Source organism: Phallusia mammillata, chromosome 5 (genome assembly GCF_965637545.1).
Source record: "Phallusia mammillata chromosome 5, kaPhaMamm4.hap1.1, whole genome shotgun sequence".
Classification (NCBI taxonomy): domain Eukaryota; kingdom Metazoa; phylum Chordata; class Ascidiacea; order Phlebobranchia; family Ascidiidae; genus Phallusia; species Phallusia mammillata.
In genome coordinates, this window is record NC_137256.1 from 19,279,213 (window position 1) to 19,303,530 (window position 24,318).

General features: G+C 36.8%; 5 protein-coding genes and 2 long non-coding RNA genes across 8 annotated transcripts; 2 read left to right on the top strand and 5 right to left on the bottom strand.

Annotated features, from left to right (window-relative positions):
• Nucleotides 1-491: 491 nt before the first annotated feature.
• On the bottom strand, nt 492-3,623 carry LOC145229664 (cathepsin 8-like). The gene is made up of 7 exons (XM_080094999.1): nt 3,566-3,623; nt 3,124-3,266; nt 2,723-2,842; nt 1,735-1,917; nt 1,297-1,480; nt 921-1,050; nt 492-609 (listed from the first exon to the last, which is right to left on the bottom strand). Exons 1-7 carry the CDS (start codon nt 3,621-3,623, stop codon nt 492-494), a joined length of 936 nt encoding a protein of 311 aa, XP_079951125.1.
• Nucleotides 3,624-5,321: 1,698 nt separating this feature from the next.
• On the bottom strand, nt 5,322-10,075 carry LOC145227573 (uncharacterized). The gene is made up of 6 exons (XM_080092439.1): nt 9,846-10,075; nt 9,605-9,687; nt 9,047-9,161; nt 7,992-8,129; nt 6,786-6,924; nt 5,322-5,848 (listed from the first exon to the last, which is right to left on the bottom strand). Exons 1-6 carry the CDS (start codon nt 9,909-9,911, stop codon nt 5,508-5,510), a joined length of 882 nt encoding a protein of 293 aa, XP_079948565.1. The 5' UTR covers nt 9,912-10,075; the 3' UTR covers nt 5,322-5,507.
• A 357-nt stretch (nt 10,076-10,432) lies between these two features.
• LOC145227571 (tektin-2-like) lies at nt 10,433-14,535 on the bottom strand. Its single transcript, XM_080092437.1, has 9 exons — nt 14,363-14,535; nt 13,892-14,019; nt 13,675-13,821; nt 13,455-13,525; nt 13,123-13,266; nt 12,787-13,009; nt 12,316-12,459; nt 11,543-11,622; nt 10,433-10,931 (listed from the first exon to the last, which is right to left on the bottom strand). Exons 1-9 carry the CDS (start codon nt 14,502-14,504, stop codon nt 10,703-10,705), a joined length of 1,308 nt encoding a protein of 435 aa, XP_079948563.1. The 5' UTR covers nt 14,505-14,535; the 3' UTR covers nt 10,433-10,702.
• On the top strand, nt 10,904-14,590 carry LOC145227577 (uncharacterized). Of its 2 annotated transcripts, XR_013859928.1 has the most exons (5): nt 10,904-10,969; nt 11,518-11,643; nt 12,089-12,591; nt 12,721-13,061; nt 14,532-14,590. It is a non-coding gene; the product is annotated as an uncharacterized LOC145227577 (long non-coding RNA). The 2 variants fall into 2 exon arrangements; XR_013859927.1 differs by having other exon boundaries at nt 12,089-13,061.
• A 643-nt stretch (nt 14,591-15,233) lies between these two features.
• Nucleotides 15,234-18,930, bottom strand: LOC145227574 (trimeric intracellular cation channel type A-like). The gene is made up of 7 exons (XM_080092440.1): nt 18,586-18,930; nt 18,422-18,521; nt 18,169-18,322; nt 17,696-17,826; nt 17,206-17,335; nt 17,011-17,131; nt 15,234-15,686 (listed from the first exon to the last, which is right to left on the bottom strand). The coding sequence occupies exons 1-7, from the start codon at nt 18,601-18,603 to the stop codon at nt 15,594-15,596; spliced, it is 747 nt and encodes a 248-aa protein (XP_079948566.1). The 5' UTR covers nt 18,604-18,930; the 3' UTR covers nt 15,234-15,593.
• A 1,845-nt stretch (nt 18,931-20,775) lies between these two features.
• On the bottom strand, nt 20,776-22,905 carry LOC145227575 (uncharacterized). Its single transcript, XM_080092441.1, has 5 exons — nt 22,701-22,905; nt 22,467-22,633; nt 22,037-22,078; nt 21,798-21,968; nt 20,776-21,345 (listed from the first exon to the last, which is right to left on the bottom strand). The coding sequence occupies exons 1-5, from the start codon at nt 22,762-22,764 to the stop codon at nt 21,172-21,174; spliced, it is 618 nt and encodes a 205-aa protein (XP_079948567.1). The 5' UTR covers nt 22,765-22,905; the 3' UTR covers nt 20,776-21,171.
• Nucleotides 21,151-22,302, top strand: LOC145227576 (uncharacterized). The gene is made up of 3 exons (XR_013859926.1): nt 21,151-21,215; nt 21,551-21,699; nt 21,806-22,302. It is a non-coding gene; the product is annotated as an uncharacterized LOC145227576 (long non-coding RNA).
• Nucleotides 22,906-24,318: the final 1,413 nt, after the last annotated feature.

Here is a 24,318-nt window from a genome sequence, read left to right on the forward strand (position 1 = left end):
GGTGTGCAAGATTGGAGCAAAAATCGAAAACAAAGAAAATGAGCGGGATATTACAGTTCAACGCAGCAATCAATGCAGAATATACAAAAGGGAAAAACAAACGATAAATGGCGAAATAAAGTGCATATGAGTAATAAAGGCAACCAAAATCTGCTCAACGGGCCGTGTCTGGTCAAATTACCTGTTTCACACCTCTTGATAAAGGGAATGTTATTTGACCTTATTCGGAGCAGAAACAGCGAAAAACGCACTATTGGAAAAAAGTTTAAGTCGCCGTTTATGTAGGCTAGGCTACACGCGTAACCTCAAAATGTGCACAGTGTATATAAATTGACATATTAACCGGATCAAAACCACTGATCTTATGGATCAGTTAGAATAATTTACATTTTACTTCAGAATACGCCTAATTAACATAGAACAAGCCGCATGTTATTTTTGAATGAATATTGTGTTAAAAAATGGTCGTCGCACTTAAATTAACACTCGACCTAGTCACGAGAGCAATTTTTTTTCACTACAGGGTACATTGCACAAGAAGCAACGTAACAGTTATTGCCCCTGTCCTTGGCAAGCTTGTGGTAACCGGTATTTTCGTCGTCACCGTAACTAAAACATACAGTGTTATTGATTTGGAAGTCTTATACATCTGTTGGCATACTTCAAAAATGTAAATATTTTTTTTTCTTTTCTTTGGTGTACAATTCGTTGTCTTTGTATATGTTTACAGCAGAAGCATACAATCTCAAAAGTATAGTTGCCCGTAAACGTAAATCTAGTGTTTTGATTGGATTTTAAACAGTTGGTAGACACAGGCATTCTGATTCTTTTGACTACATTTTACTGACCTAGATTCGACAGTTTTGAATTTGTTTGCACAAATATTCAGTTTTGCAATTAAAAGTCATACCTATACAAACCTGTTTTTAATGATCCAGCACTTTTCGTAGCCAGTGTCTGCCTTGTTTCGTTGAACGCCGTACCCAACCACTAACACAGCGTGGGCTTCAATTTGTTTGTTATCGTAGGGACCGGGTTCGTAAAACACATCTGTAATTTTAGGTACACATAGTTTAGCTTACGTCTTATACTAAAAGTGTTGAACATACGTAATTTTGCGACATAACTTTTTTGATTAAGGGTAAAGCCATCACGCAAGCTTAATATATTTTTTACAAACACATTTTAGAAAATTGTTCGAAACTAACGTACTAATGGGATTCGTGTATTTTGTACATTTTAAAGGTTTATGTTCACATTCAAAATGTTTGTTTCTTAATTGTTCTACTGTTTTACCTTCGAAATTAGACATGGAAAATTTCGTGAGTTGGACAGCATTAGGAAACAACAGCGTGACAGCAACAGGGCCATGACAAGCCACGGCAGTTTCAAGATCTCGTTCACAAGGATTTACTTCGGCATACATCGAAGGGTCAAGTTCGACAGCAACAGTTTTCCGCGCTGAATCGCAATTTCCGCGCTTGGTATTCAACAACAGAAAACAATTATTACGTTTTAAGCTCTAGTGAATAAGGTTTGCATTTCACAAAAGAAGCTATCCATTTTCCATGATACTAAATTAAACTTATATATACCTAGTTAACGACAATACCTCGAAAAAAATACAAAATATTTTTTTTTAAATATTTGTCAATTATAAAGTTTTGATTCGTTGTCCTGACAACTATTGGCAGTTTGAGTGTGCCACAGTTAAAGTTATCTAACCGTTCTTACCTTAAAGGGGGAGGTCTTCTGGTAATCACTGTCGCGGATTGAACCATGTTTCGCAATGTATTTTAATGCGTGTTTCACCATTCCTTTTTTATTTCCACCATCCATGCAATCGACCAATTGTTGAACCGACAAGGCAATCAACTTGCCGTTTGTTATTGCGTTGTGCGACTCAACCGCTGCCACCTGCAAAACACAGCAAATATGTTCAGCCCGTTTGTTTTTTAAGTGGAAAAGGTAGTTTGTTGTGGTTCATTTTTATTCAACGCCTGAAATAATTTTCTGCTTGTTATTATCGAGCTGCTTGTTTTAATGCCGCTGAATTATTTTTGAAATAGGGAGTAGGTAACATAAGCTTAGTTTAACCCATCATTCCACAGGGTAGAAAGCAATGCCGCTTAAGGTTCTTGCTCGATGAAACAAAAGTGGCCGAGACTGGATTAGAGTGCACACTAAAGGCAATAGTACTTCTACTAACATCGTTTATAAACAGTGCCGGCCAGAACTGTTTAAGGTCTTTTTACACTTTAACTCGTACTGTTGTACTCGTAAGGCAGAGTTGTAAACGGGCCGGTAATTGGAGCCCAAACCCGGTCCGAACCCGTCCCGAACCCAAAAGTGCAAGCCCAAAACCCGGCCCGAACCCGAAACGTTTTTGAGAAGCCCGTTTAGGCCCGAAAGTTTAATTGACAGGTCTATACATTGAAGCCTCAGTAAAGACCAATACAACAAACACAATGGACAATTGGTCTTGAACAAGGCGTTTTAGGGTTGTTGACATTGGTTCAGGTCCAGCAACTAGATAGGCTACTTAGCTAGTTAAATTTATTCAAAAATATACTGACAAAGTGTGTTAAGTCAGGTATTTAGGCTTTCCATCCGATTAATTTTAACAAAAAAGATCTGTCATTTACTTCACAGAAACACGAAAAAGTGATTGGCTTTATATTTACTGCGCTGAAAATCCAAATCCGCATTTGCGCCAATCAACACTTTGTGGGTTGGGTGTTCGTTCGCAGTCATTTGGCTCATCTGGGTCCGAATTGTTAGGATATTCTCCAGTTGGCATCGTTGGCACCAAACAACCCACTCCCAAAAACTCCTTTATATCCTGCAAGACAATAGTTGATGTCATGAGAGGCACTTTAAACAAAACTTTATCCTATGAATTGTGCGTTGCAGGCCTTAACCACATGCCCTGATCCTAAGGTCATAATCAGAAAAACAAATTAAATAGGCACAGATTTTTTTTAACACAGAGCACTATTAGTCGGCCTTAGGTCACGTGTATAAATAAACAAGGCGTGGGTTTCGCACAATCAGTAGCATTGGAATCATTCTACAAAGCGACATGAATATTTTGCACTCTAAACTGTCAAGAATAACGTTAACCTGATCACTGTGTGAAGTCTGGTGGATTCGGTAACCGAACTTTCCAGCAAGAAATTCATCGTTGTGTTTTTTGATGAATTCGAGGTTCTTCATCCAACGTTTTTCACATTGGTCTTTAAGGATTTTAGATTCATACTTCTTGTCTGCAAAGCAAGTGATTCCGAATATTTTTACATTCCATTTTTATGATTTAAGTTATTTGGCTTAAAAAGTTTACATAAGTTATAATTGGTTTAAAGTCGGGTATTTTGATGTGATTGGCCATATATTAGGCACCCAGAAAATACTCTAGGCCTTAAATTGCCCAATTAAGGGTATTTTTTACCTCAGTTTGCTTTAAGCACTATATTCAAGCTGGAACTGCATTTCAATGGTTTTGATCAACGTAGGATTAGAAACTACAAACCGTACAATAACTGAGGCATAGCTTTTTGTTACTTACGATATTTCCGCACCCATTCCTCAAATCTCAGATAATCGATGCCTGGTGTTGTTGTCATAGTTTCAGTTCAAATGCCCAAGGCTGCACACAACTGATTTTTATTTTGACACAATTTGATTGCAACCACATTTTATAGTGTCAAAAACAGTGCATGTCAGAGTCACACACCTGTATGTTACCGCCGACATTATTACGTAATATCAGCGTAACACAAGCGTCACAGTTTTTCCCACTTCTTAAATAGAATACCACCTCTGCGGGCTCGGTCATGTATCCCACATATCATTTAAATATGTCGTGTGAGGTGTGAAACTGAGGTGTACGTGTTTTTAATTTTGTCATGTCTGTCATGCTGGCTGTTGTTCTGTGTCATGTAGCAGCGTAGAACAATAGCCTACAATAAGCCTGTCAGCCTGCATTTACGAAAACAGCCGATATGCCGGCTTGTGTCAAGATTTAATCCATATGAACACCAATACCGTTGCACGAATCCATTAATACCCAATGGGAAAAGTACCTCCAATTGGTTAATTTGATATAATTTGAGGCAAAGAAGAATTGTTACGTATGCAAGTTAGGGTTGGTAAATTTGGGAGAAACGAGGGAGAATAAGGTTATAAGAACCTGAAAGTAACCAAGAGTCACGTGATTGGCTCCATTTTCACCGTAGAAACGCAAGATAGACGTTTTGCTCCACGATTAGCTTGCTGACTTGATCAGGTTAGCTGCTTGATGTTGCGGATTCGTGTTTATCTGGGTAGTTAAAAATACTTCCGATATCCAGAAAAACAACTTTGATTCGCGAGGTTTGGAATTGTTTTCGGAACTATGCAGGAATAAACAGACTTTTTAGTACTTAAACACTATTAAAACACCACCCAAAAACGTGTATTTTGGCTTCCCTGTGTAACAAGCAATTCCCATTTGTACACTTATTATTATATAACTACCAAGTGGGCGTGTAGCTACATGGAGTCTTACTATAAATTGTGAATTTCAATTAATCATGACCACAACTCGCTTGGCCGGTTTTAAAGACGCAATTGTTATTTAAGTATTTAGTAAATACAGAAAATTCAAAAAGGAGGACATTTGGGCATTTTTTATTGTCCTTGGAGGACTACTTACTTTTCGTTAAAAAGGAGGACATGTCCTCAAAAAAGAGGACGTATGGTAGGCCTATTTTATACTGATACCAAAATGAAAAAAAAACAGTGTGTTTGATAAGTGGATATATAAATGACAGCGAAATTCAATGTGCTATATGATTTAGAACTGTCAGCACTCATTAAATTTCAACATTGTTTACAAAAACTCCCACTACCGAGGGTTTTTAAAAAAAATGGTGACAGCAGTAAAAACAAACACCCCAAAATGGCACACAAAACCAAGAGTACAATTTCATCCAATCCAGAATGTTAAAACGATTCGCCCATTTTTGGAGGCTTGGGGTGCAACTTGGGGGCTGCATGTTGAAACACAACACCTAGCAAATGCATGTTACAAGCATTTGAATTTCATTGAAATAATTTTGCCCATTGTGGGTGCTAATAAGTAAATTGGGAACTGCAATCAGCATACCACCAAACCAAGTCGTATAAGTTGTTTCAATTTTAGCTCATTTAAATCGATTTTATAACTTTGATCAGCTTTATGTCATAATTGGTGGGTCTTTTGTGGCCAAACACTTTGTCACATATTACATGGATATGACTACCTACTGCATGTAAAAGTTTTCAAGGAATTCATCAAACAGTTCATGACGAAGGTGTATTTGCAAAATCCAGCAGAAAAATATAAATCAGTAAAAAAATGTTTCCCCTCTCTAGTAGGGAAACCATTATCTATTTACTTCGGGGCCTGGCACAGTATTCAATTTTATTTCCAAACAAACAACAACAACAGAAATCAAACAAATGAGATTTTAAAATAAAAACACTGTTTATGATTGTGAAGGAGCTGGGGCAGAGTTTTCTTTGTCATTTTCTTCATGTTCCTCATTAACAATATCAGAGAATGTGTCAACATTATGTTTAACATCCAATATCTTCTGTTTTTGAGAATCTGAACAGCTTGTGTCGCTGTGATCTAAAGCTTCAATATCCTTTGAATTGCAATTTTCATTTGGGTTAGAACTTAAACTACAAGTTTTATCAATGTTATTATCCTGGTTTGAAGTTGTTGGGAGGTTTGTGTCTAAGTTTTTAAATTCTTCGTCAGAAGGTGGATTCTCACAAGTGATGGCAAGTTCATCTTCTGGATCAGGATCATCATGCGCTTTAGCTGTGGATTTCAAATCACATAAAAACATGAACCAATTTTACTTTGACATTTTGACAAAATAAATAGCCAGAGACTAGCATAAAGTAGCTTATAACTTTTACACTAGCTTTTTAGAATTAAAATGGTTGTTTGAAAGCACAAATACATTTACATAATTGGTAATTTTGATGACTATATAGCAGGGGTGGCCAAACTGCGGCTCTCGAGCCGCATGCAGCTCTTTAAGTCTTTGATTGCGGCTCTTTAATGTTGCACATGCATTTTTCCCATCTTGCAGTTGTTTGACCAAATGATAAAACAATGCATTCTATCACGTATAGACTGGCTGTTTGTAATAACCAATAAACATTCCGAAAGAAGAAAATGACATTATTGTACAGAAGCGTGCTAGCTTGTGCATTGTAGTCAAATTTATTGCCAGATTTAAGCTGTAGTTCAGGGCTGACATTAAAAGCATTTTACATTTGTATTGCGGCTTATACTAGCAATAACTGCAAAGTTTAAACCTGTGTGTCTTATCTGTCAAGCTTTGCCCAATCATTACAAAACCAGCAACTTAAAACGTCATTACGGAGCTAAACACAAAAACTTTCCCATCATATCAGCCTAATTTCAAACACCTTGCATCCCAGGTGGAGACTCGCAGTATCACCACACCACAATAATCTTTATTTGATAGCATACACTTTAATGTGAGTGAATAAATTCGTTTCTGATTTTTTGTGTTGCGGCTCTTTTAAAACTAAGTTTTGTGATATGCGGCTCCAGCATCAGGCAGGTCTGGCCATCCCTGCTATATAGGGTACATTGATGTCAGAAATACTCTGTCAAATACTTTTTTATTCTACTGTAGTTTACATTTATATACATTTGTTTAATTTGTTGGCACAAACATGTGTTTTGTTTTGTGACTATCAAGGATATTCTTGTGTCTAACCTGTATCAAGACAGTCTTCTCCAAGTTGTTCAATGACAGAAGCAAGGTACTCTGCTTGCGATGCTGTTTCTCCCAAACTTTCAACTTCAGTTTTGAGATCTTTTATGATTTCATCTTTCTTTTCAATTTCATCGGCAAGCTAAAATAAAAAAATCCATTTTTCTATTTCATTTCAGTTGCAATAAAGGCAGTAACACCACATTAACATTTGCAAATAGGTATAAAAATCATGGTTAAAAATAATTCCAGAAGTAAATACTGGCCAAAACTTGTGTGTAAGCCATTTTGGTGGACACAAGTTTCACACCATGAAGTCAATTAAACCAGTTATTTTAGAGCAACAAACACTGTATAACCAGTAGTATTTAGCTGACTCATTCAGTTAAACCATGGGTTGGCAAACAGTCTGAACGATTTGGTACCAGGAGCCAGTACTGCATAGAAATATCACATTTTGTTGGCTGAACATATGGAACATAATGAGGGTGTCATTGACAGCTATTATCCAGAGGTGAAAGCATTTAATGGCAACAAAATCCCTATTGCTTAATATTTTATTATTTTAATGAATAACATATTTTTGGATGTACCGGACAAGTAATTTTCATTGAGTGATGGGTCACAAAATTATGTCTGTCCTAAACTGGTCTCTGTTTGCCAACACCTAAATTGAAAAAAAGTTAGATAAATAGAAACTCTAGTGCAAGGGTGTGCAATAAGTGGCCTTTGGGCTACAATCCAGCCCATCAAGCTATATATATAGTGTGGCCCTTGCCAGCACACTGATTTAGAGAAAACATTTAGTTCTTCTGGAAAGCAAAATTTTCCACTAGTTTTTGGTAAATCTCTTTAAGTTGCTATACCATATGTAACAAGTACAAGCTAAACCAGCGTTTTCTGACCACTGGACCATACAACAGTTTGCAAGTACTTCACCTAATGTGACATGATAATTCTCTTTGCCTAGTAAACAATTATTTTGTTGTGAAAGTGTTGCAGCGAAACTGTGTATGTTTTAGAAAATAAATGCATTGATGCTTTGAAAGAATTTAAAATTTATTGTGTACATGAAAAAAATTATATGGCCCTCGCTTGACGCCTGAAATTGGTTATATGGCCCACTGTCGAAAAATGTTGCACACCCCTGCTCTAGTATATCCGACATTTGATATTTTTCGAAACACAGCTGAAGCCTTTTATTTTTACCTGCTTGTTTTCATCCAGAGCTTCATGAAGGACTTTTCTTCTTTCCTCTGCAAGTAACTCCCAATACTTATCACTAGGTGTCTCACTGCATGTCAAATCCACAACATCTGGAGAGGTTTGTGTGGATATCGTTTTGCTCTATAAATGTTAAAAAATACGCTAAATCAATTTAATCATAAACATTACTGCCAAGGTAGTGGTGTATAAAGAATACATCGTTCAGCCGTTTCAACAATCTCTGTTGTCATCATCAGTGTAGGTTGTCAATCAAGCTGTAGAACACGGTATATAAAGCACTAAGGGGAAAAAGGTAAAAGCCAGATGTGTAAAGTGACGTCACAGACGATAACAAGGAACCGGCATTTAGAAAGGTGGCGTAGACGAAAAGATAAGAACCGGAGATATAGGTCAGGTGTTGAACAGACGCAAGGGCATGGAAACTGTGTCGATGTTGAGCTCGGGGTCAATATTTTGATTTTATTTAAACAACAGTTTGCCAAGGTAGGTGTGTAAATTATGTTAACATGCAGTTTCTATAAATCACTGTTATTCTGTTAATCAAACTCAGCAGCACCATTTCAATTTTTTAGCTTTTATATACCAAGTATTAGTGATGGGACGGGTACCCGGTACTCGGTACTCGGTATCGATGGTATCGAACGATTTCAGTGGTAACGATACTCGTACTCGGTATCGAAATATTTTGTCTCAGTTTTCGATACCAACGTGCGAGTACCGAAGGCCGATTTACACTATAGGAACACTGAAAACTTTGTGCCAATATATGCTTCGGACAGTACAAATTTGGAAAAAAGTTTATTTTTTTCGCTATCGTATGGAGATTACTTTTTTCTGCATGTGTGTGTGCACGCCTGTACGCCGACCATGGCAGATAAATTAGCAGGTGATATACAACTAAGTACAACACTGCACTTAAGTACTCGGTAATCGTACTCGGTACTCGGTATCGAAGGTATATACATGTGGTACTCGTACTCGGTATCGGTACTCGCTTCAAAACCTGGTATCGTCCCATCACTACCAAGTATACTAACCTTTTTTGCTGTTTGCACATTTTCGTCAAATATAACCAACTTTCGTTTTCTTTCACAATGTACATTTGGAATATCAGCAAAAAAGTCTTTAATTGAGCCTTTGGAATTGGATTGGCTGTAAAAATTCATGTTGGGTATCATCAAAATGTTTCATATTAAAGCTACTATTTTTCAAGTAAAACGTCTATATCTCGCTTATGAGGTAAATGAAAAAGTACAAATCATGCTTATTGCATGTTTTAGAAAGAGTTGAATAGAATTACTAATGGTTAAACCAGGGGTCGGCAACCTTTTAGGCGAAGTGTGCCAGTTTACTTGATATTTCCATGTGTTAATGAACTTGCGTACCAAAGTTGTTCTAAATAATAGTGGTTCGTGACCCCTGGCTTAAACAATACAAGCACTTATAGCCCAAACAATTGGCAATTTACATGTCAAACCAAAAGTAACTACAACAGGCAAAACAATTACGATACGTGAACAAATAATGTAGAATGTGGGTAAACGATTTTAATCACAACACTTACAGTTGCAAAAACATAAAAAGCATGTTATTACTTGATATTAGCTTTCACATTTGTGGACTTGGCCTGCAGAACTCGTTTCTTTGTTTTATTTGTTGTAGTAGATTGTTTTGGCCCCTTAACAAAACGTTGGTATTTAGAAATTATGTAAAGTACTGGACCTTCTTAGTTGTTACCGAGCAACTCATATATTTTGATATTTGTAGGAGTAATGCTTTAATTAAGATCACTTAACAGTTGCATTTCAACAGAATTAACTTCAAACCATGTTTTACCTTTCCGTTTTCATCCACCGAACTGTTTCGGTCCAAATGAGATAACAACATTTTTGTTGAAAGCATAATAAACGTTTGCAACTAAAATCAGCGAATGTAAATCAAGGGATGGTTCAAATGTAGCTTTTCAATAAATAAAAATCGCCCTGTCAAGTGTTAACAATTAAACAAAAAACTCAACTACTTTTGCTGTGTGAAAAGCCCTTTCGCCGCTACTGAAACGCAACAATGAACAATTAAAGTAATGAAGAAAGCGCTAAACTCGACACAATCGCCTTTTTTAACCACTCACAATCTTCGAAAAACGCGCCACAGAAAAACATGTTATTTTCACATTAGTTGATGTCGGAAAGCTAAACTTTTTTCTGTTTGAAGAAACTAATCTGATAATGTCGAATCTGTGGCTGCAATAGTCAACTTTTATTTAGATTTCAATACCGATCACCAGCTTAAAATTGCATTTACAACATAATTAACCAATACTGCCACTTTTATCCCTGTGTGTGCCCAAATGCTGAAAAATTACGTTTTGTTCAATTTAGATCCTTGCAATTTGCCATGTTACATATATCGACGTCTACAACAAGTTGCTTTGTGCAGATTTATTGAAGCAATTACATCATGCAGTGACATCACACAAGTACAACAAGGCAAAGCAGTGAGAAATTCGCTAATCTCGTCGGATCAGAAGGCACTGTTGCAAGGAGGGAAAAAGCAAGTTTGTTTCTTTTAGGGGGATAACAAAGAAGGCAAAACAAAGAGATTGTATAGCATGGCTGTATTTTAATTGCTTAAACCAGTAAAACCCAAAGTGCTTATTCACAAACATTACAGAAAATGTTAAAATAAAAGTTTAATTATGCCAAATCAAGTTGACTGATTTTTATGGGGCTGGTCGGGGTGGAATGACGTCCCTGGGTCCTCTTGAATGTATCACGTGGTTGCTGAGCAACATATTTCTCTGCTGGGACAACTAGCTTGCGTCTGATATCAACGCATTGGTTGTCGAGCTTGAGTGAATTTCGCTTGCAAGCCAAGTCAGCTTCAATCCTGTAAAGATTCTTGTAGAGCCCATCTCTGGCATGGCTGCAAAATGAAAAACAATTTAAAGCAACTTTCTAAAGGTTTTCCTAAACAATTAAATTAAGGGCAAATGCAGTGGTGGGATTCAGTCGGTTCGCACCGGTTCTATAGAACTGTCTCTCAAAAATTTATGAGACCAGCGAACCGGTTAGCATTACTGGTTCCTGTCAATGGACTTTTTGTAATAGAACCGGCTAAAATATGACTTTTGTGATGGAACCAGCTGACAAAAAAAATGGAATCCCACCATTGGGCGTATGTATGTATTTTTTCATTATCAATAGCAATAGCTAAACCAATGTTTCTGAGCCATGAGTCGAATAGTCTCTGAAAGGTTTTGTGAGTTGGTGACCGCCATATGATAAACAAAAAATGTCATTAACTGTGTTTTTTCTTATTACTGCCCTTTTTATGGAGCTATGTTCCGGTAAAAATCTGAGACACCAAAAGTTTTAAAAAACACTATTTATTTGCACAACCCAAAACTTTTCATTTATCCCCAAAACTTTTCATTTATTTCATTTAAGTCCAATAAAATTTAGAAATAGAAAAATAACACTGCAATGAGTTTTGCTCTTGTTTCACTCAGATATCGTCAAACAAAATACACTTACTGTGCTTGGGCCAGCTTTTCCTTGAGTGATGCAATGCTGCCCTCAATCTGATGTACTTCGTCAGTCAATCCATATTGGGGCTAAAAGAATGTAAAAGATCAGTAAGAAAAATATGTCCATTTAAACAATTTAATGGGGTAAAACTATTGACTTTGCTTTACTTTAAAATAGTCTCAAGTATAATAGCTCTGATTAAATGGTTTGACATGAATGAAGCACCATGTCATTACATTATATCATATCCAATTACCAAACAATAAAACAATAGGTTTTGTTTGGTAAATGCTTTAAAGATCAAATGACACATTTAAAACCACAAGAAGAACAAAGTAACATAAATAATTTAACACAGACTTTTTTATTGTAACCACAAGTTTATTAAAACTGCTGTTTTTACTGGACGTTACTTTAACATGACATTCATGAACTGAGGTTATGTATCATTTTTTCTTTTAAACCTATTTCATTGCTAATTAGCAAAGGTGTTTTCTTACTTTTTCTTACATTATAAAACCAATGTTATAAAATTTGTTTTTGTTTTTTTAGGAAACTGAACAAGTAATCAATGCAATCAATTTACAATGAATACCAAAAAAGTCTAGGCTAAAAACGTGTTAAAACTACTGTATCAATACTGTTTAATGTGGTAGGTGTGGAAAGAAGTTGACATTTTCACAGGCAAATTAAGAAACAGGTAAACAAGCATAAAAACATTGTTAAAATAAACTGCAATGAGAGTTTACAATAAATACTGGTAAAGAATATGTCTGTACCTTGTCTCGGCACAATTCAACATTTGGTCTGTATGTTCGAGTTTCCAGTCTTGTGTGTGCGACTTTGAGAGGGGCAGCTTTGTCTCTGATCGCTCTTTCCAGGTTGCGAATATCTGCTTCAACTTCAGATATTTCCTCCTTTGTCTGCAAGGAAATGAAAAATGCATTGAAAACAGACAAAACTCTGAAATTAAGTGGAATGTTACCCGGCTCCTAGAGAGATGAAATGTGTCATTAAAACACAGTGTATGTCACAAAACAAGATTTAACTTGAAGGTATGTTGGTGAAAAAGGAACTTACATGTAATTACTTATTTAAAACATAAAAAATATGTGTTACCAAAGTTTTTTACTTGATTTATCCGAAAAACACCTCACTCCAGCATATGTTTTTATTGCTTTCAGTCATTTATGGTGTAACAAAACACCGATGAGCCCCACAAAGTTTTATTTGACAAATAGGATTCTTACATTTGTTTGTTGCCATACAAGCTCCCTCTCAGATTGTTCCATTTCATGCAGTCTCTTGCGATAAGAGAACTCAGTGGCAGTTCTCTGTGCCTCCAATTCATTCTTGGTTTGTGCAAGAGTAGCATCGATTGCCTCCCGCAATGTTACACTAGCTCTCATCTCTGCCTCAGCACGATCCTTGTTGTATTGAGAAAACTGATGCCAAGATTCTGGGGTTGTGCTCCTATTTGGAATAGCATATTGGTCATTTATGTGGGACTTATGTATGCCAAAAGGTAATGAAAAATTAACGTGCTATCATTCTTATTTTAACTTCAATTTTTAGCCAAGACTTACTCTTTAAGGACCCTTGTTGGGTTTGGCTTGTAGGAAATGCTAGCGGATTCATTGTTTAAGCCATAACATTGCTGGTCAATGCCTTGAGCTTCAAACTTGTCTTTTTGGTCATTGGCAAGCTGTTGACGAGCTTCTCTTAGCAAGCTGCAATGCACAAGCATGAATCAGATGAAACCATGTTTGTGTGCAAAAAGTATCTTAACACAGAATGTTAGACATATGTCTAATTATCAATTTATGATGGGATAAGAGGTAACGGATCAAATAACTATGAACAAGTTACATTCACTGCAAGTACAAGCAAGGTTGTTTGTTAAGGTGCAACTTCCTACCAGAGTTGTTCGAAAGACTCTCGGATTCTTTTTTGAAGTTGTTCCTTAATCTTGTTAATCACCTCAACCTCCTAAAAATATTTAAATACTTTAGTTGTGTGTGGTGAGTCTGCATTTATACAAACAGAATACAAAATACAACTGTATTATTTCAGATAGGAGTATAATACTATTTCAAATGCACATCAAACTTCGTATCAAATGCTTTAAAATTAACTACCTTGTGTAGCTCTGCTTCAACGCCATCACGGACCACATCAATGGTTTGTCGCCCTTCACGCAAGGTCAAACACTCAATTGCAACATCCAATGGCAAGGCTTTTTCTTCTAAAGCTTGTTCAGTCTCCAACTTTGCTCTGTTCAGTGCCTTTACAAAATGTAAAGCATTACACAATGAAGTTAATTAATAATAGTTTTCATTTTGTTTAAAAACTCACATTGATTTCGGCATCTGTCTCATCCAGACACCTTTCTAGAGTTTCCTTCCACTTGGTAATGTCATCAATGCGATCATCCAATCGTGTATTGTTGTCATGTTGATCCCATTTTGTTTGGTTGGCAGTAACTAATAAAACATTTGATATTAAAACATTTTAAAAATACAAATATTTTGTTGGTAAGGCATCAGATTTCTTTATCAAATTTAGCCATGAACCATCATAAGTGATAAAGAATTTTATTTTTAGACTATATGAGCCAGTATATTTATGATACAAAAATAGCATTCCTGTGGTCATCGTTTTGCAGTATGTCAGTCACAGCACTGAAACAAACGTATATGCAAATGCATGCAGTAGGAATTAGTGCATTTTTAACAGTTTGTAATTTTGAAAGTAAAAAAGTTTGTATATTTCCAAATTACTTTCAAAACCGCACAACAATACGCGACCAAAAAGCATTTAACTTACCGTTCACAAGCTCCCTTGCTTCCTGGCGAATTTGATGGGATGCAACCCGCTGTCTTTCAGCATTAGTGGAAATAAAATCATTTGATGCAAACCAATCAGTCGGTGCAAAACGCTGGGTTGGTTTTAAGCTTAAAGTCGCCATTTTTAACCTGATTCCTTGCTCTTACAGTTCTAACCTGAACAAAAATCTTCCGCGAATGACTCGTTCACGAAAGGCGTTGCTACGAGGTATCACGGTTGCTATGCCAACTTGGCTTAAGAACAACGCCACTGGCGGCAAGTTAACAGAAACTACAGAAATCTTACAAATGTGGGTCAATTTTGTATGTTAATTTTAGAAACTGTGCATTTGAATTGCTGTATTTGTAACCAAAAAGATTTTTCTTTAACCTTTTTCTTTTGACTGTATTATTCAATTTTTTTGCTTCATAATTGTCCCAATTATTTTTTTCACTTTTTTTGCCTCATAAATGTCCCAGCATGGTGCATGAACAAATGTTGACTTTTTTTTGCTGTAAATGTGTCTCTTAACGTGGTCCGCGGCTCGGTACCGATCCGCGAGGAGTTCGTTTCCGGGCCGTATACTTTTTTAGGTTAAATGCCATGAAACATTTTGCCCGTGTATCCCGAGGATGATAAACTAATTTAGTCGTTTTCATTGCTGAATATTTGTAGTTTTTTGAACACCGGGCCGCGATAAAATTTCACTTTTAAAAACGGTCCGCAGTGCAAGAAAGGTCGACCCCTGTCCTACCTGACGTTCTATACTGTTTTTGGATGGGTTTAAATATTACCATTTCAGCGTTTGCTGCAGTTAACGACATAAAATTCTAAACCAGTCCAAGCTTGCATGAAATTTCACATTAAAAAATACATACGGTATTGTTTATTTGTTATACACAGTTCGGCTACATGTTAGTGTATAAAATGGCTATACAGATACGGCAGTATATTCCAAAACTACATACACATATGGTTTTGTAAAACAGTTATAAAACTGAAATTTAGGAAGACAATTTGAATAAAATCCACACATCAGAAACTATTTAGAATTACTGTACCTCATCTCAAATGCCTGATAAATTTGTGTGTACAAAAAATAGTGCAAAATATGTTTTTTTAGGAATCGGTACAAAAAATGAATACTGTACATGTGAAATGAACTGACATGAAAAAAAAATGTACAACCCTAAGGAATCCTTCTTCATTAAATGCCTTAATTCTTCATTCTTTACTTCACAAGGTCACATAGGACCACAATCTTCCTGATAACTTCATACATAGGATCAACACATTCCACTTTATGACCAAAGGCTTCCATAATCTAAATACAGATGATGGTTAGTTAGGGGATACTTATAAACATAACAAAGCTTTGGTAAAAGTCATGTGGTTAAATCCAAATATTTGTCAAAATGAATTCCTAAAAGCATTTAAACTGGCAGTTGAAAATACTGGCTATAACGCATATATAAAGAGCCCGATTCACATACGGTCTGCCTAAAGATACAAGTTGCTATTTTCGTCCATATTACCAGTACATTGTCCACAAGACATTAACACAGTGGTTCTCAAACTTTTTCACGTACATTTATTGTTTAAACATCATTCCCGTATTCAAACTGCTCTAAACACATTTTGTAGAACTTAAAAGAGTATTAACAGCCTAGTAGCCATATGCGTCAGACTTTTTTTATGCCTTTTGTGTGCGAACAATGCGAAAAAGCGGATGCCACAAGCGTCACAATATAGATTATGACGTCATAAAAACTAAGACTGATAATCTGTGTATCAAGTTAGAAATTAATGTATGCTTTTTAAGCGCCATTAGAATAGATGGTATATGTATAAAATAAGTATTTCTTTACATCATACCCATCAAGGGGTCGTGTAGAAATTTCTGTTTTAAAATGGGGTCGCAGAGCACGAAAGTTTGAGTAGCCCTGCCCTAAAGCAGGGCGTCTCAAACTGTGGGTCGCGACCCCAATTGGGGTCGCGTAATATAATTTTGGGGTCGCGAAACATTATGGGTTATCATGTCAGTCACAATAAATGGTATACGTGCGTATATTTATTGTTGAAACATCATTCCCATGTATTCAAACTGCTCTAAACACATTTTATAGAACTTAAAAGAGTATTACTAGCCTAGTAGCTATATGCGCTAGACTTATTTATGCCTATTGTTTACAAACAATGCGAAAAAGCAGATACCGCAAGCGTCACAATATAGATTATGGCGTCATAAAATCTAAGACTGCCAATCTGTGTATCAAGTTAGAAATGAATTTAAGCTTTTCAGGCGACATAAGACGGTATATATATAAAATATAACTATTTCTTTACATCATACCCATCAAGGGGTCGCGTAGAAATTTCTGTTTTAAAATGGGGTCGCAGAACAAGAAAGTTTGAGTAGCCCTGCCCTAAAGGACCGCGGACCCCAGTTTGGGAACCGCTGCATTAACAGATCGGTGTGTTTTGAAATCCAAAATTTTATGCTAGTGCAGACGTAACTGCTAAATGACGTCTTGTTTTTGTAACTTATTTTGCTTCGGTGGAAATAGTGAACTAAAAGCGACCCTTTTCTGGATTTTGATGTTTTGCAGTTCGGCCTTTAAAATGTTTGTAAAGCTATATTTTCTTACCTCAGCAGCAATGTAGTATGCAGCACACACTGCATGTACTAGACAAGATGACACATAACCAGTGCAGCAGGTCTGTACCAATGTGAAGAGGATTGCATCACAGAACGCCAATTTGGTGATCCTGTAACACACCAATACGTCATGGTGACGTCACACAAAATTGAGGTTACGTCACAGTATAGGCTGTGCTTATACCTTGGTGTGCTGACAGACTTTGCAAAATCCCCAAACACTCCCGCTACAGCAAAGCTTCCGTTTCCAGCCAATGTACCGATGAATACAGCAATATAGCAGCCGGGGTTGGCCTTCAGGGACGCTGCTACACCTGTTGAATACAAAGTGCTTTGTGTCATATGAAAGGTCTGCAATTTAAATCCTTCAGGATCATTTGGGCGAAAAACGGGCACAGATACTACAAACACAATAGTAAAAAGCTTACTGCCATTTTACGTAAGTTGCCGCGTCACACAGTCGGCTTTAAACCAGTTGGGCAATATTAGATACTTAACCTGGCTTCGCCTACAAAATGGTTCAACTGCTATTGTGGTTTAATGAAATCAGTTTGGCCCAATAAACCGGATGGCAATAACCAAGCCATACTTTATTGATATTTTCTCAAAATGGATGCTAAAATCGATAGTTTTATGTTTTCAACGTATTACTGATTACAGAAGTTTTGCCATACCTGCTTCCACCGCTGCCAAGCAACGAAGTGACGTCAGTATCTTCAGTAGTATGATGAGTGGCTTGACGTCACCAAGCTCGATGTTTAGTATCTTGTTAAAGATGTCGTATGGTATGAAAAGTGACAACCACCTAGGTACAAAATGGGGTAAACTTATTGCACTTGTTAACTGTGTATACTTTCCTATACGAATTGTACATGTTATTTTAAACCAGCGGTTTCCTAAAGAGATGTTGAAGGAATACTTTTAGAAGAAAAATTCCAGCTCTTAACTTAAGCTTTCGCTTGGTTTCGACCTACATTTAGCTTATAGTGCATGCCACTCGGACCACGGATGTTTAAAAAATTGCAGCTACGGTGAAATAATAAGCAGTTTGGGAACAACTGGTTTATACAGGGATTTTAGTGGATGACATCGGCTTGCTTAGAGATCAGCGTACAAATGGTCAAACACTAGTGTACTTGAAGCGTACCACACAGCGGCTGCTTTCCACATAAGTTCGTTGCAGGCAATGGCAGCAATAGGAGATTCTCCAGTGCAAAGGGCGAGAATTATATCCGGACCTCTAGCGAAAAGCAGAGCTCGCAAGTAGGAGAGAAAAATATTCTGTTTGTGCCACTCCCTATCTGTAAACATGAAAAATGGCATTGTTTATGGCGGAGCAGTCTGTTTTATGACGTTACCATTACTTTTTTTATATTAGGCATTATTTTTTGTATCCATACCGACTGAGTTGATCGATAATTGAACCATTGAAATTAGGTAAGCCCATTCTAGTTCCCATTTGATGTATGGAAGTAGCTCATTGCAGTATCTACCAGCAACCTGACGAAAAAAATCCGTAACGCTACTATATACGTCATTTTACCACACTATGACGTCATTATACCTTTTCCAGGACGTCCATGATATTTTCCGATCTAATTAACTGTTAAAACCTCTACAAAACTACAACTGTAAAAAAATAAATGTTGTTATTTTAGGCCGGCGGCGGTAGTAATCAAATAGACCACTTCGTTGTGTCAACAATGCCGACATAGTGATGTCACTATCGCTACAACGGGCTTTGGTGGCTATCTGCTTGTTTAGACAGGCAATTCCATTTAAGCAATGGTTTCCGTTTAAAGCCATGTTTGCGATTCGAGCTAAACATAGCATAAATTTACTGCAATTATCTTTGGGCTATCTTTAGTAAAAGCTTAAAGCAACTGTTAAACCACAACAAACCTCCTCATGCAAACATCGGTATTTACAGATACATATATATATATATATATATAACTGATTATAAATCTACAATCTGTGATTTGCGCACACATATATACAGACTATTCGTACTGCAGTACATTTAACTGGTGCACCTAGTTTCATAAATGAACTATTCTGTCACAAACAAAGCATTGTCATGCTATTAGTTTCCGCTAAGCGTCATGGAACAATTTCCGTTTGAAATAAGAGCAATTAAAGTGTATGGGTGCATGACTGTTTGCATTTAAAACATAGTTGCTGTTTTATTAGTTACCACAGAGTTTAATGATATCATTAAGCCTAAATAGTCAACAATTGACTGTACAAACCGGCACTAACAATAAACTGCACTGGTTCTTTGTTAAAAATACATTCTGCATTAGTAAACAATTGAACTTAGAGCTAGCCGTTTATTCCTAATGAAACAAAAGTAGTACAAAAGAAGCAAAAAATGTAAAGTATTCACCACTCTACTATACAAGCTCGCAGCTTTTTGCAGCAATCAATTGTAAACATTCGCCCACAATTCCACTGCAATAAACCAGTCTTCCAAGCAAAGTTAAGCACGCCACGACTTGCTTTTACTGCTACAATTACTAGACTTAAACCACAAGCATCATTCAAATGTTACAACCCCGGCTCGGTCATGGAGTGAGAGACAACACCCATTTGTTGTTACGTCACAGGCAGTGCTACATTCCAAGGCTTGACTCCATAGAGACGTATCGTTCAAACTGGTCACGCTATATAGTTCGCGCGTTTTTCAAACAAGTCGTGGTGTAAGAAGAAAGGCATGTCATTTACAGTTAAAGTTAGGTCATACAGATACCGCTATACCCACTTTATTTGCGTTTCTTTGTTTGATCTATTTTGGTTAAACACTGGAATTAAAGTCCAATGGTTGTTTTAGGTTCTAACTGGTTAGGATAGCAAGATTTTTACTTTATTGTGCCTTTGTACTACAGACTAATAAAGCTCTTAAACAACGGACTTTGTTATTAAAGAAAATATTATGTCTGATAACATATATTGCATGTTCATTAATGTAACAGCGATTTAGGTATAGTTGTGAGTTCTTGATCCAAAAATGAAAAAGTCGGGCTGTTCCAGTTTGCTGCACTTTAACCGTCGCGCCTGAACGCCCACATAACCTTTATACTGAAATTTTTGAACCAAGTCAAAAACTAATGTCCCCTTGTTTGCTTTCCTGCGAAAAGACAGCACACACAGCTGTCGCATTGGGACAATAGTTTGTGAATTATTCTTAGCATATCTAGGTGAAATATACAAAATAAGGGAATTTAAGCTATTTAGATTAGCTTTACACAATGCCCAAACTATTACCTTTTTGCAATCGATAGTATTTGGCCTAAAGCGGCAATGTCTTTAGCACCTTAAGTATCTTAACAGTCATTTTATATCAAGTACAGCCATGACTGACCTTTTCGTACATCTGACAATACCAGTGTGTCTAATTCAAGGGCAGCAATTAAAATTCGGAGGGGTATATCCAGCAATTAATCGAATTTTATCACTACTATTTGTGACTTTGTATAAAAGTTTTAACTTAAGAGACCTAACACTTTGTAAAACGTTGCACACCTGCTTGTTTAGTGTTACCTAAACTAAACAGTTTCTTTTCTCCTAAATTGTGCCAACTCCACATTAGCTTAACTTGGTCGCTTGCGGTGTTGCAGTTCAAATTCTCAAAAAGCGCAACTGTGCCTGTCAAAATTGACCCCAAAACCGTAACTCCCAAGTAAATCCAAACAAGCCCAGCTTAACTGTCTTTAAACAAGTTGACAAAGACGCAAGCATGTCAGAATGCATAAAAAATGAGAAAAAAGCTTTTTTGACAACCCGCCCAAAAACGCAACCCGCCAGCAGTGATTTCAATTATCAACCCGCACCTTGATGTCAGAAACGAGCCTAGTTGGGCGGGATAAACGCCACCGAGCACATCACTGCCCAATGATCAAACAGTCAAACTTCGACCAATTTAACAATTTTCAAACTTCAACAATTTTGCGTTAACACAGCCTTTTTTGTTCAGTACATTGATTGCATATGAAAATAAAAACGCATATTGCACGGAAACACGCTTTTCAGTCCAACTGAAACGCGCGTTCGCGAAAAGTCTGGATCACTTCCTCATATGACGTCAGAATCCAGTACGTGCTCTCGCTTCCAGCCAACCCTTTTATCGATGATGACGTAACAGATGACGTCATACGTTGGATTGTGGGGGAAACACTGTGGGGTATTTGTCAGGTAATTGCACCACGTGATTGTAAACAGGCGGTTCCGAGGTTCTTCTGTAAGAGGAAGAAGCTCTTCGTAGCGACGAGTTTCTTCTGGATAACAGCTCCTCCACGACTCGAATCGTGTCTTCATCATGAATCTAAAAAATAAAATTAGTTTGCAATCGCCAAAACTTAAGTCGTTGCTGTTTGAAACGTTCCTTTTGCAAAAACTTTTATTATTGCTTTAGGTAAAAATGTGGTTCCTGTTTACGTTGGCTGTAAGTACCACAAGTTTCGAAGCATTTATTTCCAGGTTAAAATATTGTTAGCTTTCTTATTTAAAACAAATATATTTCATTACAGGAGCATTGAAGTGTCTGTAGAAACCCAACACAAAAGGGTATAAAATAGGGACAGGTAATAGTGCTATCCCTGACACGACTGTCGTATAACGAAAGCCTCACACAAAACCAATTAGAAACACGCAGAAAAGATAAGAGAACGCAGGAAAGGTAAAGACTGTAACAGCGTAAAATCAATTTACTACTATTTACATTGGCTAAACCCAAGTTTTTCCTAATTCTTATCATTTTTTCCTGTTCTGATTTACCTCAATAGAAACCCTCCTTGCTGGGTCGTACACATAAGTTCGAATGCCAGATGACCTGCTACTTCTATCACCAGGGGGCGCTTCCTCCTCGATTATGACGACAGAATTGTACGACGGTGGTTGTTCCATTAGAGTTTCGTAATTTGGCGGGTAATCGCTATAGCGCCGAACCTGTTTTACGTCACACAATCGTATTATGACGGATAAAACTTTGTATTTATTTACAAAGTTATACTCACCAGTGTTACAGATGTTCTTCTGCCGCTTGGTAATGGAGGTTCCTGTTGTCAAAATTAAGTAATTACCAAGAGAAAATTTATATGCATTTGAGCGCAAGATTTATTTAATACACGAAATGTATTTGTACCATCACAGGAACTTAATTTATTTAAACTTTTTTGTGTGTTTTTAACCTTTGAAGCGGGATACGAACAAACTCAAGTCTGTTGGTGTAACACAATAACCAAAAGTTTGCATTGGTGCTTTGCTGCATCATTTTTCCAAAGTTTGCATTGGGTTTTATAGTACATCGGTTCAAAGTTTGATGGATACAAAATACGGACAAAAGCCAGCCAATTTTCCTTGCCAACTTTTTTTTACAAAACACAACTATACTATACATCACACTGTATACAGCGAAAAGCTTTTTAAAAATGACAAGTGGCATACCTGCTCTCTAGCGTCATCTCGCGACCCGTTTCTCGTTCTATTGTCTAACAGAATTTTCGGACAGTACTTCTTCGAACACTTGGGACATACTAGCTGCCAGCTTATAATAAACAAACAAAGAATACACAACGCCAATATGGCTCCAATTGGTATCATGAAGCCCAAATCTGCGAAACAACATATCGGTTAATTGTTGCGTCACTACGCGTCACTGATGACGTACTGAATACTTACATAAGTTGTATTCGTCGGGTTCAGCCTTGCCGTCATTTGCAATGTTGTTATTGTTGCTATTCATGATTGATGACGTGGCAAACGCGGATTGGGTGGTGAGGTCTTGTAGCGCAGCCAGCCTTTGCTAGAAGTTGATTTATACACAGAATATATACACTAAAAAGAATTAGGAATCTAAAACCTGGTAAACAGTTAGAGATCATTTTGTATTCACAATTATTCTCTTACATTGAATTGCAACGCAAAACCAACACTTGTAATCACGATTTATCACGGGTGATGTTGAAACGACGGCCCTCGTGCACGCACCGTGATGAAATGCCACGTGACACAACTACTTCCTTCCAGGTTTTATGTAGGAAGCATTTAAGCGAACATTAGGCAATCGTTAAAATCCTGGTATTTTATTACGCTTCTACCTGCGTACAGGCAGTAACTATAGTTACTGGAAATAATTTAACGCGAAAAACAAAAAAGTGTTGGTGGTGGCATGAGAAAGTTGTTTGCAAAAAGAAATAATTGGTTTGTAATGTTAGCAAGCTCCAAATGCGCCATATAGCTAATCAGCATTTAACCTACCGTTGAAAAGGCTTTAATAACACATATTGATAATACCTGCCCATTCTTTCGTACTAATAATCTTTGTAGATAATTAAATACGAATTGTAAATTTGACAAAAAACTTTGACAATTTTAAACAAAGCAAAGCTACAAAAGCTGTGTAAAGCAAACTGACTTAAAACATATGGTTATGTTTGGGTTATTTCCTCACTGAAAGCAACAGTGTTTGCCGCTTATACGGATGGACTCGAAACAACAACATGGAAGTTGGTACAACTTTTCCGCTCAAAGCTTAATGATAAACACAGCTGTAGGTAAAGGGCAGTTTTCAGTGCCGGAAATTATGTCACACGCAGTGCCGGAAGTTAAGGCAAATCGCTAGTTTTTACTGCATGGTAATTAATCTGGCTGGGCGAGATCTTTAACCAAACATGTTTAAGAGGCTTAGGGCAGTGACATATGCTGCTAGTTTAAGTGAAAAATCCTCGATTTGAGGACGTTTATAAAGATGATACAAATGCTTAAACTAGCGGGTTATAGTCGCCGCTTTGGCCCATTCTAAATTGGCCTGACTAACTTGTTTTAAAGGCTACGGTTTCTTAACCTTCATTGGTTGATTCTGTTTTCCTAGAACACTTTGTTTTAACCTAATGGGTATCCAATAGGAAAATACATTAAAGTCACGAACTAACCCTAAGTTTAAAAAATTACATCAGCAAAATACCATTGACGAGTTTATGTAATGTTGTTTTGTCGACTTATAAATAAACATAAAACAACCCAAAGCCAAAATGCAAAAGTTAATTTAGGGCAACCATTGAGAGATTTAACCAGTTTAACCAATAAAACAAAACAGAAAGGCCATGTAGTTTCATATTTACCCATTGTGTATGCAACTGATTATACATAGAAGTTTGCTAACAGGGGACATGACCTTAAAAAAGGACGCTTATGTGCAAACACCGTTTAGTTTTAACACCTCCCAAATAATCAAACCTCGAAAAAATTCTTTATTGCGTTTTGTGCACCTATGTACATTCATTACTGCTAAACTAAA